Raw genomic sequence first — 16992 nt, forward strand, 5'->3', positions numbered from 1 at the left:
AAATGTACCCCGGGGTACATTTCGCCTAGCCGCATTGTACCCGGGGTACAATTCGCCTAGCAACTAGGCGCTTTGTACCCCTGGGTACATTGAGCCTAGTCGTCATGTACCCCAGGGTACTATGGCCCTAGGCGTTGTGCACCCGGGGGTACTCTGCGCCGACGGGTACAGTTCGCCTCCTACACCGGCACCACGCCATACCACACACCGCCAACGGTTTCCAATCACCGGCCAGCGCCACAAAGCCGCTTCTGCCCCCTTTCGGGTGACTCTGACGGTCATTCTGTCTCTCTCACACCCATACGGGACTCCCCGTGAGTGCGAGAGAGACAGAGCGGCGGAAACGACTCTGCCGGCCGCCCTTTGACAGAGGCGCCGCTGAGCGGAGGGCTGCCTCGGAAAACCCGCGTCCGTCCGTCAAACCAGAAAAGCGCCTCGGACGTGCCCACGCTCATTCCGCGAAGTGTCCCCCCGCTCACAAGAAGCGCCACTGCGGATTGGAAAAGCGAAGCATGAGATGGAGAGAGAGAGAGAGAGAGAGAGAGTTTAGTTTATAACAGGATTTATTGGGGGGTTTTTAAGTTCACAAAGCGGGCCAAAAAGGGGTGTGTGAAAATTTGTCACAAAAAAAACATGCAGTTTTGATGTCTCTTGAGGTATTTATGGTGCATGATGCAGTGTTTTACAATTTGTTTTTTTTTTTTATTTTTTATTTTTAAACAATTAACATTTTTTTTAATAAAGAAAATAAGATAATTTAATAAAGAAAAAAGATTAGTAAATAATATGCATTTTTAAGGATACTTCAAAAAGGTTGTCTTTATGGCGCCGTGCAGGTAGGCAACAGCGCACTGGCTCTCTTCGGTGTGACGATGGTGGCCTATGCTCAGGGTGGCAGGGGCCCGGTTTACAGCAAAATGATGACTGATTTAGACTTGCAAGAAATGGATTGTAGACATATGTTTACATTGAAATTGTTTTTCTGGAATTCTTCTTTCTTCTCCCTTCTTCATTTTCTACAAAGTGGTGATTTCCTCTTTGAAGAAAAGAGAGGAGAAATTGATTCGAGGGGTTGGTATTTCTCCTTGTTTACATTTTCTTCTTTTTCTTTTTCTTGAGTTTGAAGCTTGTTGATTTTGCTTGTGCTTTTCTAATCAGATAATTAAAAATTTCTGAGGGCATTGTTGATGTAGAAAGTCTCTTCAAACTTAATTCTGAAACCTGTTACTTCAGCGTGATGTTCTTCGAGTGCTAATCTGTACTTGAGTCTTCTTTTGAACAATTTGAGATAACAAGGGTTAGGTGGATTTTCTTCTTTGATTATATTCATGTAGCATCTATAAATGGTGCTTTTGGCAAGGACTAGAATGAAATTGGATAAATTTGCAGCTGGGTTCTTTGATGGGAAGCCAACTAGCAGCTGTTCGTAGTTTGGGAGCGCTGAGTGATTGATGGTGGCAATTTTTGATGAGATGAAATTCCAGAGAGGTTTAACATGTTGACATTGGAAAAACATATGCATTGTATTTCCTTCTTCTTCTTTGCACCATGGGCACTGTCCTGATGAGATGACTTTCCAGAGATTTAGTCTTCTAGGAGTAACAAGAGAGTTGTGAAGAAGTCTCCATGTAATATCGGAGTCTCTTCTGTCCGTTGGATATCTGTAGATAACATCCCACTTGATGGGCTTGTCAAGCCAGGTGATTTTTCCTGTAACTTCTGGATTCTTCAAATAGTATTGCAGGGTGGTGAGGTAATGTTGTTTTCTTGTTCCAGGAAATTTTCTTTCTTCATTTGATGGTTGAGCTTTGAACTTGAATTGGATTGGCGATTCTTCTAGAGACATCTTCTTAGCAAGAAAATTTTTAATTTGAGTGAAATTGTTTTTGATTCTCCTCTGGGTTGGTGCTGAGAGGTTTTGAATTTCCAAGTCCGCCCAATTTCCTTGAGAGGTTAGTAACTGTCCAAGTTTGGTAATTCCGATGGTGCGCCATTCAGGAATGATGCTGATTTCTTCTGTTTGGATTATTTTACTTCCATAAAGAGGCATTTCTTTCAGTATTGAGAAAGTAAATTGTGTTGTTATTAGGGTTGGTTGAATATCATACCATGCATTTAAGAGACTAAAATAAAAGTTGTCCAGATTTGCCATTTCAGTGATGTTCTTCTGCTGCATGAAAAAATGTTGAGGTGTTGACTTTCCATAGAGAGACATGTTGTAATGATGATATAGGAAAACTGGTTCTTGGCAATCAAAATTATTTTGAATGTCTTGCACTAATTTAAGTCTTAATGATTTGGTTTTTGCTTCCAGGTGCGTGAGTCCCACTCCACCTAATTCTGTGTTTGCAAAAACATAATTTTTATGGAGCCAGTGCTTGCCTTGCCATATGAAGTCAACCATGGATTTTTGGACTTCTTCAAAGAACTGTCTTGGTGGTTGAAGAATGTTGAGGGTGTGGATGAGTTGGGACCCTGCCAGCTGATTGCAGACAATTTTTCTCCCAATAAGAGAAGTGAGTTTCACATGTTGGGACCAGTTATTGAGAGTTCCTTTGATTTTTATGATGAGTGAAGTCCAATTTTCTTCTTCATATTGTGGAGTATTTCCTATGAATACTCCCAAAATCTTCAGTCCATCATTGTTCCAATGACAATCTAATGGTTTATCATTCCTTTTTTTCCAGGCACCACAAAAGAGGCCTTTTGACTTTGTTGTATTAAGTTGTGCTCCTGATTCTTGGCTATAATAGCTATAGGCCTGAGATATTTTTTCAAAGTCTTGATCATCAGTTATGAAAAAATGTACATCATCCGCAAAAGCTGTTGAGTGTACTTTCAAGTTGGAGCTGGGAATGGGGATCCCACTCTGGGTCATCATCTTGGCAGCGAGGCGGAGGAAGGGCTCAAATGAGATAACGTAGAGTGGCCCAGCAATAGGGTCACCCTGTCGAAAGCCATTCTCAAACAGGAAAGGGGCTAGCAGTGAAGATCCAATCTTGACAAATCCTCTTGTTTCTTGAATTAGTGCAGATATTGATCTTCTTAAATTTGGTCCAAAGTTATGGAGTTTGAGAAGATGTTCTAAATATTTGTGGGATATTTTGTTAAAAGCTCCAGACTGATCTAAAGCCAAGATTGCAAGGTTTGTTTGGTTCCTGTTGGAATAACGAATGACATTTCTTACTAAATGCAGATTGTTGTAAATTGTTCTGCTGGGAACACAATAGCTTTGATCAGAGCTGAGCAGTGATTGTAAGACTGAGGCTATTCTTTTACTGAAGATTCTTGATATTATTTTGTAATCACAGTTCATCAGGGCAATTGGTCTCCAACTTTTTAGAGTAGTTCTGTCCCCTGGTTTGGGGATTGGAGATATGACTATTTTCTTCATAGATTTGGGAAGTTGTCCGGTCTCTTGAAAATGTTGAACCATTTTGGTGAAAAGGTTTTTAAGATTTTCCCAGAAGAATTTATAAAATTCAATTGGCAAACCGTCCATGCCTGGAGCTCGGTTTAGTTGTGCACATTGTATGGATTCTTTTATCTCTTCTTCAGTTATTTTTTCTTCACACTTTTCTGAGTCATGCTGACTCAGAGAGGGAGTATCTTGGTAGAGAGTACTATTTGGATTAAAATTCTGGGACAAATTTTGTGAACTAAACTCACTCTGAAAATGCTTCTGGACTTCTGTAAAAATTGCAGTCTTGTCTGATGTTACTTGCCCATCAATTAAAAGTTCATTTATAACAGCTGAAGGCTTAGATTGCTTTGCAATTCTGAGGAAAAATTTTGATGAAGTATTGGCTTCTTGACGGACTTGTGACTCCAACAAATTTAATTTGAGGGATGCGTCCTTGTTGTAAATTGATGATATTTCTTTGTGGATTTGAAGCAGAAGTTTTTGATCATTTCTTGACAGTTCTTCTTTTTATCAATGTGACTTATTGTTGAAGTAAGTGTCTTGAGTTTTTCTTCTGAATCTTCTTTTAGTTTTTTGGAAAACCGTTGTGAAGCTAAAGATATTTCTTGTTTCAAACAGTCCCACAGTTGAACTATATTTGAATTTTCTTCTTGCTCCTTTTCTTCAAAATATTCTATGATGTTTTTTATGATTTGAATATATTCATTTGACTTGAGAAGAGTTACATCAAACTTCCAATAAGGTGTTTTATAATTCTTTTCAAAAATATTTAGAGTGATGGTTACTCCATCATGGTCAGAGAAGGATGGAATAATATTTGTGCTTTGTACTGCATGTAAGTTACGGGCTTGGATGTAAGCACGATCCAGTCTAGCCATGGGATGATTGTTTTGTAATCCTCTGTAGGTGAATTGTTGTTTGTTAGGGTTGAAGTTTCTCCAAACATCAGTCAGATTGTACTGTTGCAGAAGAACTTGGATTTGATTTACTAATTGAGTTCTTTTTTCAGAACAGTTTCTTCTATCTTCTTTGGCTAAAGTTGTATTCCAGTCTCCAGCCATTATGATGATGGCATCTTCACTTGTAATTGTTGACAAAAAATTATGAATTTTGTTTAATACCTGAGATGCAACCTGTGCATTATGAGGCATGTAAACATTTATGAAGTAAAATTTGTAGCTCTTGATTTCAAGATGCAGTGCTTGTAAGTATCCAGGGACTAGATTTGATTCTTGAATTATCTTGGTTTCTTGAAGAAGTTGATTCTTGATGGCAATGGCGACGCCTGAAGAAGGTTGTACAGGGGGGTTAAGGAAGAATGTAAAATCCATAGTTCTAGCCATCGGTGTTGATCTTGAAAGATTAGTCTCTTGCAAAAAGAGCACTGAATTGTGGTGATTATCGGCAAATTGTTGTAGGCAAAGTTGTTTTTCTTGTGTGACTAAACCTTTAACATTCAAAGTGAGAATGCTAAGCATGATTACCACCACAGATGTTAATGTGAATATCGACATTTTGGCTTTTTGTACAATTTTTTTTTGACTGATAGGCACAGTAAAAAATATAAAAAGCTGTTATCACTGTTTTTCATTGTTCACTCTGGTCTTCTGGATTTTCTTGACTTCTCAAAGCGTCTGCTGCACGCTGAAATCTCCTTTTAAGATTGAAGTCCATGCAGACGTTTTCGGCTTCTTGAAGTTGAACTATCAAGGCTCCAAAATTCTGAGTATATCTGGCTGCAATATTTTTGGAGTTGGACTTGCCTCGGGCGTCTTTCATGAAATCAATGAAGTCTTCTCTCTTCAGGAAGGATTCTTTGAAAGTCATTTGGTTGAGTACTGTCTGGAGGGCATCTTCTTTATTCTTCTTTACTTTTTGCTTCTTGTTGGGGGCAGATGATGAGATTGATGATGTTGTGCTTGAATCAGTGTTCATATCGAGATCAGTTTCTCTGTCTTTTTCAGGGGAACGCTCTTTTCTCTTGACACTTTCATTCTGAGATTGATAGTACCAACTTGACTCCAGTTGGCTGTCCATCAAATCATCAATTTGTGAAGTGTCAGTTACTTTCTCACTTGAGTTTCTTGGGGTAAATAATGTGTCTCCATAAATAGTTTCCGTAATGGAAATTTCTTGAGGTTGCTCATTCCGCTGTTGGGGTACTTGACTTGTTTCGGGTGTTAGGATGGTAGGAGTGCTGAAAGTGAACTCTGAGTCTTGCAATGTGACTGTCTGAGATGACATGGAAGTAGAAGGTTGCAGCACTGTAGCAGCAACGAAATTTGGCATGGGAATGTGGGGTACTGAACTTGAACTTCCAGATGGTTGTTGTCCAGTTGTTGGGCGGGATGTTCTGTTGATCAACAAGCGTTGAGAAACTGGTGGTCTGATGGCTGGGAATTCTTGATCCTGGTTGAGTTTCTTCTTGCATTTTGCCTCGAGATGTCCTGGCACGAGACAGAAGTTGCACATAATGTCATCTCGGTCAATGTACAAGGTGACCTTGTTGTTTTCAACAGTAGTAACCAGTATTTTTTTTGGCATTTCTGGAGCTCCAGAGGGAATCATGATGAATATGGATCTCTTCCAGGACTTGACGTGTTTGAGATCATCATGAGTTGTTGATACTTTGAGTCTGGTTGGGGCAGAGACAACTCTTCCGTAGGGTGCTAGGAGGTCCTTGAGATCTTCGTCATGAATTTCAGGAGGACAATTTGAAACTATGAACTTGGTTGCTTCAGTAACATAGCGTCGACAAGGGTAGTAAAGTGGACCAATCTGTATCCCTCCTTCCTCGCAAATTTGGTTTACAAAGTTCTCATTCGTCAGGTACATACAAACTCGCCCTCCACTAAGGCGGGTACAGTAATGAATGTTTCGTCCTCCTATCACATCAGCGACAGCTCGGAGGCACTGGTCTTGACTGACTTGGTGAATGTTTTCAATGATTATGGCATTCTTCCTATTGGGAGAATAGGCAATGTTGTTGTTGTCTTGTTGGTTGGGGTTGGTTTGGGGGGATTTTGAGGTTAAGTTTTCACTAGCACTGGGTTCACTTTCAGAGTTTCTTGAGTAACGGGGTTTAAGTTGGACATGGGGGGCTCTTGAAGATGATGCTGCACTCGCGTAATCCATGTTTGCAAAAGGATGCTGGTTTCGTTGTTAAAGTTGACTTGTTGAAAAAGGCGGGAAAAGTCCACGAGTCCGGCTAGGACTGATTTCACTTTTCCGCCCGATCCGTCGGGGGAATCGTGGAAATTTTCTTCACATTATGATCACTGTCACTGACTGATTTTGTTCTCTAATGGGTTTTGGACTTCTTTCACCAGGAAACACTAGTAAAAGGGCTAAATCTGGGAGCCTCACTGGAGCACTCTGTCTACCTCAAGAGAGAGAGAGAGAGAGAGAGAGAGAGAGAGAGAGAGAGAGAGAGAGAGAGAGAGAGAGAGAGAGAGAGAGAGAGAGAGAGACATGCTTGGCGGGGATAGGGAAGCATGGTGTTGAAAAGACGGAACAGTCTAGAGGCAGCCAATCACAAGCCCAACAACAATCAGCTCGAGAAAGGTGCCACACAAGATCACCGTAATTTCCGTCCGACTGCACTGTGAAAATTTGACTCGTCACTTGTCAAGTCTTTGTCAAGTACCAAGTCCCCGCCGCCTGTAAGAACGACCACCCTGCCAGTGTACTCACCCAGCATGCCGACGGGGAACTGCGTGGGCGGCGTGCCGGTGGCGATGACGGACTGCGCGGCCACCCACACGTAGTTCTCGCCCGTGATCTTGAGCTCGCGGGCGTGGTTCAGGATGTGGATGGCCTCCTCGCGCGTGCAGTACAGCAGCATGACGCGGGACTCGGAGTTGACCAGCGTCACCAGGTCGCTGGCCTTGGTGTACAGCACGGCGTTGAGGATGGTGAACCTGGCGAGACGGGCAGAGCGTTACAGATGGGCGGCGGCGGCACTGTGGAGGTGTGGCCGTCCGAAAGTGCCACAGCGGTGAGACTGATTTCCCGCCATTCCGCCAGGCCTGGCCCAGTCGCTGCCATAATCCCCAGCAGAGTGATTCCGAGAGTCGTTTTTGTCGCTCCTTCTCGCTCGCACCCATACGGGAGGCCCCACGAGTGCCAGAGAGACGGAGCGACGAAAGCGACTCTCGGAATCAGTCTGTGGGGCTCGCGGCCCCCGGCCCTCGCGGACGGCCCGGGAGGCCATTACTTCCCGTGCCACTCACAGTGCGCGGTCGCTTGCCCAGCGAGCCCAGCGCTGGCCAAGGGCGCCTCGACCGCGTTGCCTACCCGAGACTTGACAGGCGCTTGGCGACAGGCAGTCCCGTCGAGCGCGCGCGCCGACCGCGTTGCCTTCCCGAGACTTGACAGGCGCTGCGCGACAGGCAGTCCCGTCGAGCGCGCGCGCCGACCGCGTTGCCTACCCGAGACTTGACAGGCGCTTGGCGACAGGCAGTCCCGTCGAGCGCGCGCGCCGACCGCGTTGCCTACCCGAGACTTGACAGGCGCTTGGCGACAGGCAGTCCCGTCGAGCGCGCGCGCCGACCGCGTTGCCTTCCCGAGACTTGACAGGCGCTTGGCGACAGGCAGTCCCGTCGAGCGCGCGCGCCGACCGCGTTGCCTACCCGAGACTTGACAGGCGCTTGGCGACAGGCAGTCCCGTCGAGCGCGCGCGCCGACCGCGTTGCCTACCCGAGACTTGACAGGCGCTTGGCGACAGGCAGTCCCGTCGAGCGCGCGCGCCGACCGCGTTGCCTACCCGAGACTTGACAGGCGCTTGGCGACAGGCAGTCCCGTCGAGCGCGCGCGCCGACCGCGTTGCCTACCCGAGACTTGACAGGCGCTTGGCGACAGGCAGTCCCGTCGAGCGCGCGCGCCGACCGCGTTGCCTACCCGAGACTTGACAGGCGCTTGGCGACAGGCAGTCCCGTCGAGCGCGCGCGCCGACCGCGTTGCCTACCCGAGACTTGACGGGCGCTTGGCGCCCAGGAGGCAGGCAGTCCCGTCGAGCGCGCGCGCCGACAGCATTGCCTACCCGAGGCTTGGCAGGCGCTAAGGGACACAACCCGGCGAGGCTGCGGTCCATAGAAATGGGTCAGCATGTTAATTGGCCAGAGAGCTAGACGTCTTGCTGCGTCCCGGAACAGCGATAGCGACCAGCGGGGTGGGGAAGTTCGGAAGGGGGGCGGGGAGGTCGGAAAAGGGGGGGGGGAGTTTGGGGGTGGAGGTGGTGGAGGAAGTTGGAAAGGGGGGTGGGGGTGGAATTTGAGAGGGGGAGGGGGAAGTTAGGAGGGAAGGGGGAAGTTGGGAGGGGAGGGGGAAGTTAGGAGGGAAGGGGGAAGTTGGGAGGGGAGGGGGAAGTTGGGAGGGGGAGCCTGCTGCGGCGCGTCCGAGATAACCTCCGTGCATAACAACGGGAGGGCCGAAGCGCTATCCGCCCTTGTTCCAAGGGTCCCCTCGCAGCCTACCCCCACCCCCACCCCCTGCCGTTCCAGTCAGCCCACGGCCTTCCTAGGCACTCCGTATTGAGCCTCGCTACGGCCCACGGCGGCCCACGGCGGGCCCGCCCTGCCTGATCATTTGTTTGCTTGTAATCTGTTGTCGCGCGGTGGCGCCTGGTGGCGCCAGCAAGGATGACGCCAGCCAGGCTGCCGCGCTGATGAAGGAAGCCTGGAGTCGGGGAGCGCCTCGGGGGCGACCAAGTGGTGCCTGGCAGTGTAGCTGTGTGGTGCTGAGAGGACCGACACCGCCACGCCACGCCGACACAGCGCCCCAGAGTGACTCCGGCCAACGCCGCGGCCAACGCCGCGGCCAACGCACTCTGAACGATCGGGCGGCAAACTACTTCCTACACGGTAAAAACGGAAAACGGAGCCTGGTTTTCCCAGGAAAGCCTATGGTAGAGACATAGGCGATTTCCAGGGAGCTCCTGGGAAAACCAGGAACCGTTTTTACCGTGTACGGTTGGCACGGCGCGGCTTGGGGCAGAAGGAGAAATTGGCAGAAAAAAGGGGGACTCGCGTTGGCGTACCCTACTGTGTCTTACGGTGAAAGTCTACACCACATAATGGTAGAGATTTTCTGAATTGGAAGGAAATTTGACAAAGTGTCTATAAGGTACAATGAAATATCAAAGATAAGTTATAAAGTCAGCTACACACGGCTACACACCATAATTTTTACCAATAGTCTCCGCTGTGAAATTTTTAGAGTGTAGCCGTTGGCGGGAGCCCCAGTTCAAGTCCCTCCACGACTCCACGCCTCTCGGTGACACGGCTAAATGTGTGCAGGCAGTGCTGCCAAGCCGGCCAGACGCGCGCTTAACACTTTTTGCTTGCCGGCAGCACCAAAGCCCGGGCAAAACAAAAAATAAAGCAAAACAGGAAAAAGCGTCCGCCCGTGTTTAGTCTGCGAGGGCTGAAGAGTCAAGCGGCGTTGCCAGGGAAAATGCCAGGTCTTTCAGGGTTTTCATCGTCAGCCCTCGTCAGTGTAGCATTCGCCACACCGCTACTGAAAATTTCTTAAAAAAAAATAGCACCCGCTTCCTGCGAAGAAAAGGAATGCAATAATAGCTTCATATTATGAAGTAACGTGCCACATTACTGAGATTTCTGCTCAGTAGAACAAAGCATTGCTCTGCAGATGCTCCTCTGCCTTCGTCTTTTTTGTAAAGAGATGATTTTTCTCTGTGTTTTTTACTCTCTGAATTTTTCTCTGTGGAACAACAACGTAAGAACGAGGGTGGTTCGAAATGGAACCATCCAAAGGGCAGAGTTGAGCGACTTTGCCGTCGGATCGGTGTGAGCTGAGCTCCGGATTGGACGTCAATCGACGTACAGGACTTGATTCGAGAATCGGGCAATCCATTTGGAGCTGGGGCGCCCCGCCCTTCGCCCTCACGTCGTCACGGACCGGGGCAAGGCTCTTCTCGGGAAGAGATAAAAGGGTTTCAAAGGCGCGCTACGCCACATGATGTCTTTTTAATTCACTCAAAGTCGGCCAGACGGTGACTCAGCGAAGGAAGCGCGGAGCGGGGCGAGGCGGGGCGGGGCGGGGCGGGGTAGATCGGGGTTGAGGAAACGGGAACGTAATCGCCCGAGGGGATAGGATTGGAGCGAGCTAGAAATGACTCCACCACACATGACATGACTGAGTACGAGGCTCGGCGCGACTCGACACGGCAGCCCTAGGACTGCGCCGAACGAGATGGAATTTCCAGCGAGAGAGCCTCGCCGTCCCGCCGCCGTGTCTGACTCCCAGGGATGCCGCTCTGTCTCTCTCGCACTCCCGGGGCGCGCCCACGAGTTGGAGAGAGACAGAGCGACGAAACAACCTCTTGGAGTCAGGCGGGCGACGTCGACGGGACAAGTTGTTGTTGCCCCCTGCACCAGTGCAGCCCCGCGTTCGTCAGCAGGCCGCCGTAGGAGTTCGCGGCCAACTTCCTTGGCTTGTCTCGCCGAGTGTCGTCGCGTCCGACTTTGCCTGCTGGCGCGGCGCCTCGCACGACGTGCCCCCATGTATGGAAAACAAGACGGGCCGGTGGCCGGGCCGCAGTGGATTTGCCAGAAGACCGATGAAAACGGCCAAACTCGAGACGCGTTTTGAGCTCCAGAGTCGCTAAATAGGTCTCGAACAGAACGTGTGACCCCACTAATGGATTCCTCGTTCCAAGAGCAATCAATTGGTGGGGTCCGCACGTTCGGTTCGAGTCCCACTTAGTGTCTGTGGAGCTCAAAACGCGGCTGGGATTTTGACCGCCTCCACCGGTCTTCTGGCCCACTGTGCGGGCCGGGCTAAGCCGAGCCGGGCCGAGCCGAGCCGAGCCGAGCCGAGCATTGCGCGGGAATAAATACACTGGGCAGTTCAACTTGTCTTGCTCCGCGCGGCGATGCGGGATTGGTGCAGATTGGTGTTGGGGTGGGGTGTGGGGTGGTAGTGATGACACGGGATTGATGGCAGGAAATATAAGCCGGATGTGCGCGCGATTCAGCACACTGATTCCGAAAGTCGTTCTCGTCGCCCTGCCTCCCTCGCAGTCATGGGGCGTCCCCTATCGGTGCGAGAGGGACAGAGCGACGAAAGCGACTCGTCGGAAAATACGGCAGTGGAGGGAGGGGGGGGGGAATGGGGGAGGGGGATGAAACTGTGGAAGGAATGGGAAGACGGAGGGGGTTGGCTCCGCAACAGGAGCCTCAAAAGTAACACACAAACACTTCCTCTTTTCGCATTTTTTCACTCGAAATAATATACCACAATCCAAGCTTCATTTTGTTTCTTCATTACGTTATGTAAAAATATATCTTGATCTTAGAAATATTTTTTTTTTAGACAAACAAAGGTTTGGACTAACTTTTTTCTCTTAAAATGAAAAACGAGAAAAGGTTTTTCTTTCTTGAAACAAGGACAAGGAAGTCATTTTTCTGGACGTGCCCAATCCAGTTGCCCTGCGAGTTGCCCACTGATCGGATTAAGAAGCGGGTCTTAGCAGTGCGGGGCAGCAGCAGTCCCTTGAGCAGTCCCCAGCCAAAAGGGTGCGGGGTCCAACAGAGTGCGCACTCCCCAAAATTTTGACCCGACTGCTGCTCAGCTTCGCAGCACCAGCCCTGTTATACAACGAATATCACGTCATGGGTTATCATCGCGGCTTTTTAATTGGGTGTCACCATTCGTGTAAGCGTGGATGAACTTAAAACGAATGAGACGGGACCACTTTCACAAACTAATGACGTCACACTCATTGAACAGTGTGTAGGAGGGCAGGGTGATGGCGTTAGTGTCCCCGCTAGGTGCACGCTCACACCACCGTCCCGGCCACCGCGTGCAGCACCAGCAGTGCACGCCACACATGCCGGCAAACGCGGCAAATCCCGAAAAAGTCGAAAAAAAAAAGGGGGCCCCGCTGGGACGTCTCGCAAAACTGGTTGCCGCTATCCGGGGCGATCTCGTGTTTGTCGTCCCGGGTGGCGCCGTGGCGTGGCGTGGCGTGCCGTGGCGTGCCACGCTGCCAGCGATAGGGAAATGGATAGAAAGCCTGTCCTTCCGGAACGGAGGGGGAGGGGGCAAAGTGCCAAGCGGGGTAGAAATTCCGCACGTTAACAAACCTCCCCCGGCCCAGCAGCACCAAGGGCTCGGCGCTCGGCTCGGCTCGGCTCGGCTCGGCTCGGCTCGGCTCCACCCGCCTCTCATCAGATTTTCCGACGATAAAGTGAAAGGGCTAATAAAAGGGTCGCAGCGGGTCGGATTGGCGGCCTCTGCCCTCTGCCCCATTTGTCGAGGCGTTTCCACGAAGCGACTGCGTCCCGCTTTGTGGTGGCGAGACGAGAGGCACCCTCACTGCAAGAGGCTGATTCCGAAGCCCCCCCCCTCTCTCTCTCTCTCTCTCTCTCTCCCTCTCTCTCTCTCTTCCCTATCTAACACCGCGTTGTTTTCAGAGCGACAGCGACAGAATGAGAACATGCTATATCCAGTTAAGAATAACGCCCAGATCGCCCACGCTTCGCGCCACTGTTCGACTGAGATGGCTGATAGTCTGCAGGTGCACGCCGCGCCAGCCACCACCATCCTGCCGCCAGAGCACGCAGCACTCGGCCGTCGCCCCGCCTCCACCAGCATCCTCTCCTTCACTCTCGCAAAACTTGACATACTATTTTATAAAACCTACAAACAAACGTAACTTATCTTAACAAAATATTTTGAGCATACATAATAAGCTTACACATAAATTACTCCGTAATTTCAAAACTAATTATTCGTATAACAAACTTAATTGAAGAACATACAAAGACTCAACAGACTTGGTGAGGTTTTGTGCGTGTTCCTGCAACGCGCTGACTCACATAGACTCACAGACTCACGCTGACTGCCCCAGCTCATCAACGGGAGGCCGGGAGGGGCAGGCGGCCTTTCTCGGCCGGAGCGCGCCCCACCCCGCCCGGGCCCCGCCCCCGAATCCATCAGCGAGAACCAGTACTCAATCAATACTCTCGCAATCAGACTGCGATTCTCCCTGAGAGGACTCATCTTAGGATCCCCCCTCCCTTCCGGCCAGGCCCGCGCGGTGGTGCGTTGCGCGGCTACCGGCGGCTACGCAAGTTTGTGCGGCGAGAGAGGCTCCGAGAGCCGGCCGCTCGCCCGCCGCGCCGCGTGGCCTGAATGCCTGAATTCTTGGCCCAAGACTCCTCAAATTCACAACTCTGGCCGCGCGCACCGCGCAGCCCGCCCCACTCCGCGGACACGCCGCAACTCCGCGCGGGCCACTTCTTGAAGCATGAAAGGCGGGGCGGGGCGGGGAGGGGTGGGCACCGTCTAAAAGGCCAAAGTTGGCCCTCTGGGCTTGGCGCCCCACACGAAGGACTCAAAGAAGGACCCCATTAATGGGTCTGATTGCTCTCAAAGTCGACCTTCGGCGCCCAGCCACCCCCACCCCCCAGCCAATAAATAGGGGGAGGGAGCCTAATGGACACACACACGGAGCCAGTACATAAATAAAGTTTGTTTTGTTTTCCGTGTTGGGCTTCTCGCCCCACCGAATTCTCTCCTCCCCCCAGCCGCCGCATTTCCCAAACTTCACGCCAACCAACACTATCCGTAGTTTTCTCCCCACTCGCGTCGCGCGGCCCTGCAGCCCGGCCCCCGGGCTCCAAGGCCACGACCGACGCCGCCCGCCCCCGCGGTACATTCCAATAATGCTTTTGCCACGCCCCGCCCCGCCCCACCCCGCCCCACCCCGCCCCGCTTCGCCCCGCCCCGCCCCACCCCGCCCCGCCCCGCTACGCCCTGCCAAGCATCGCCGCACCCCGACACGCCAGCGGCCCCGCCCCGCCCCGCCGCCGGCAGGACGCGACGCTAACTCAGTTTAGCGAAGGAGGCTTGCACACCCTTTAGGTAACGACCTCGTACTTAGGCCACATAATTAATTCAAAACTCGTTGAATTGCGTTTTAGCGAGAAGACGGCGGAACGCTGCCGCGCGCCGCCCCGTGTGTTGTTGTCAAGGCCAGCAAGCCGTGTCCGGAGACTGTCGTCCGGAGGGGCGCGCCCCGCGGTGGCGGCGCTGGAGGCGGTGCTGGCCGTGTCGGTGCTGGCCGTGTCGGTGCTGGCCGTGTCGGTGCTGGCCGTGTCGGTGCTGGCCGTGTCGGTGCTGGCCGTGTCGGTGCTGGCCGTGTCGGTGCTGGCCGTGTCGGTGCTGGCCGTGTCGGTGCTGGCCGTGTCGGTGCTGGCCGTGTCGGTGCTGGCCGTGTCGGTGCTGGCCGTGTCGGTGCTGGCCGTGTCGGTGCTGGCCGTGTCGGTGCTGGCCGTGTCGGTGCTGGCCGTGTCGGCGCTGCGGCGGTGGCGGCTCTTTTCTGCGACCTTGTGGGGCCTCCTCGGGCCTCTCCCGTCCTCTCCCGGCCCCGCTGGTGCGCCCCGGGGTCCCCGGCGGGGAGGCGGGCGATGTGATGAGCGGGCGTCTTGCAGAAAGCGCCTGTGGGGAGCGGCAGCGAGGCAGTCAGGCAGCCGAGCGGAACGCGGTGGATCGCAACGTCCGTATAATGCCGCCCAATGTTTCCCTGTGATTCAACGCCACGGGGCGCGGCGGCAAACGTGCCTCACACTTCCAAGCGTGACACATTTCTGGCCCGAACAGTGTGAGACTGTCCCACACTTGGATTTGCAGTGCAGGCGTGATGAGAAACGTTGCGGCCGCTTCGGCCGCTTCGCTTCGCTCCGCTGGGCTGCATAAGGGGGGAGACTCGTCATTCTACGTCAAAAAATCAGATTTTCGTTTTTCAGTTTTTCGAATTCTTTGTGTTAAACCCTTGAAATTGGTGGCTGGCTGGTATTGAATTTCAAAACCGTTTGGCCATAGGGTGACATTTTGTAATTATTTTTCCACAGGATAGGTTAGACCGTTCGAACTTTGAAGCCATTTTACTCAATTGCAATATTTTGGGTCTTGCGCGCACGATTTGAGCCAGACCGTTGATTGTTTCGACCCAATAATTTTTCCTATGTTTGGCCTCTATAAGACCGTCACTCTGAACTAGGATATCTTCAATCGGCCCAGTAGAAGTGCCCGATAAAAATTATTGAAATGTCTAAATTTAAAGGCTTTTTTTAATACACTTAAAAATGTAAATTTCAGGCACTTAGGAACGAGGTATTTCAATAATTCTAGTTCAATCTAGAGTGCCAGGAGTCTTCTTGAGGGAGGAACAAAGACATTTATGATATGATGCCGCATTCTCCAAAAATCATGCGCGCAGTGAATTTTTGGCGCATTTTAGTGTTTTAGTAGAAAGATCACAGATTCTAGGTCATAGGGCCTAGAGACAAACTTTTTTTTTCAAAATCAAGATTAAAGAACCAGCTTTTTATTGGAAAACCCCACTAACCTTCAAATCTATTGGAAACATTTTTTATTTAAGCCTGAAATTTGTTAAAATTTTTGTGTTAAAGACGAGTCTCCCCCCATAATTTCTGTGGCATGCGTGCATCCCACAGTGCTGTCACTTTGGTCGGAACGTGAGTCCGTATTCCAACGAATGTGACACGCTCATTTCATGTGACTTGTTGTCCAAACTCTCCACGATTTGCAGTGCTGGCAGGCGCGACCCCTCCATGTTCTTGCTTACTCATTTTCCCCCCAAGCTTGGAGGGAGAAAAATATAGTGAAAGCGTTTTAAGGAAGGGAGCGGCAAGCCGGCTGCCTTCCGACGCAACTCCCGGGAAGTTGAGCAAAAGTGTCGTTAGCGCCAAGCTGACGATGACGAGCCTTGACGTCATCTGACGTCATCCTGGCCGCCACACTGCGAGGCAACGAGAGAGAGAGGTGCCCCACCCACCGCCAGCATATCAATTATAAACTCCGCCAATAACACGCTTGTTGTTCCTTTGGCGAATAAACTGGTGTCAATTACAACTTTTGGGCGAAACGAAATTAACGAGACGCGAGGCCGCGGGGCTGGCACTGCCAAACCCACCAGCATGGCCTGCGGGCGGCGCACGAACTGTTGCCCTGCCGCAAACGTTGCACTCGCCCCCCCCCCCTCCCGGCCGCCAGCCAAACACTGATGCACTGGAAGGGGGCGGGGTGGACCCGCGGACGCTGCTGCGCTGCTGCCTACGCCCCGGGGAGGGCCTAGGGGGGGTCAGTCTGGGGGAAGAGCGCGTTGGGACAGAAACAACGACACGAACGTGCCTCTCTCTCACCCCCATCTCTCCTCCTCTTTCCCCTCCCCTCCCTCTCTCTCTCTCTCTCTCTCTCTCTCCCCTCCCCCCCAATCGGCGTCTACGCGCGCGCGCGTGTTTGTGTGTGTGTGTTCGAATGTGTCAGTGAGTGTGGGTGCGTCTGCAACCCCGTCACCAGTTCGGGAAAAAGGGGGGAGGGGAGGGGGAATGTTCCTGACAGAGACAGTAGTAGCGGGGGAGCGCTGCCCTCAGGGTGCTGCCCGCCAGTCGGCGTATGGATTCTACTCCCCCTCCCCCTTTTTCCAGTGGAACAACACTGTCGCCGCCGAGGGAGAGGGGTGGGAGGACGAGAGGCAGACGAACAATAATGTCGCCGGCGCTGAGCGGCCTTGTAAA

The 16992-nt window shown here is 51.3% G+C and overlaps 1 protein-coding gene across 6 annotated transcripts in view; it reads right to left on the minus strand.

Moving 5' to 3' along the window:
- The window catches only part of LOC117650665 (glutamate receptor ionotropic, NMDA 2B), a 100404-nt gene that overhangs the window by 21118 nt on the left and 62294 nt on the right, over nucleotides 1–16992 (minus strand). For all 6 annotated transcript variants that reach the window (XM_034394233.1, XM_034394232.1, XM_034394228.1 and 3 more), the window contains one exon: nucleotides 7118–7344. In XM_034394233.1, coding sequence (XP_034250124.1) covers nucleotides 7118–7344 — 227 coding nt within the window. The remainder of the gene's footprint in view (nucleotides 1–7117; nucleotides 7345–16992) is intronic.

Source organism: Thrips palmi, unplaced genomic scaffold, assembly GCF_012932325.1.
Source record: "Thrips palmi isolate BJ-2018 unplaced genomic scaffold, TpBJ-2018v1 HiC_scaffold_5, whole genome shotgun sequence".
Taxonomy (NCBI): Eukaryota; Metazoa; Arthropoda; class Insecta; order Thysanoptera; family Thripidae; genus Thrips; species Thrips palmi.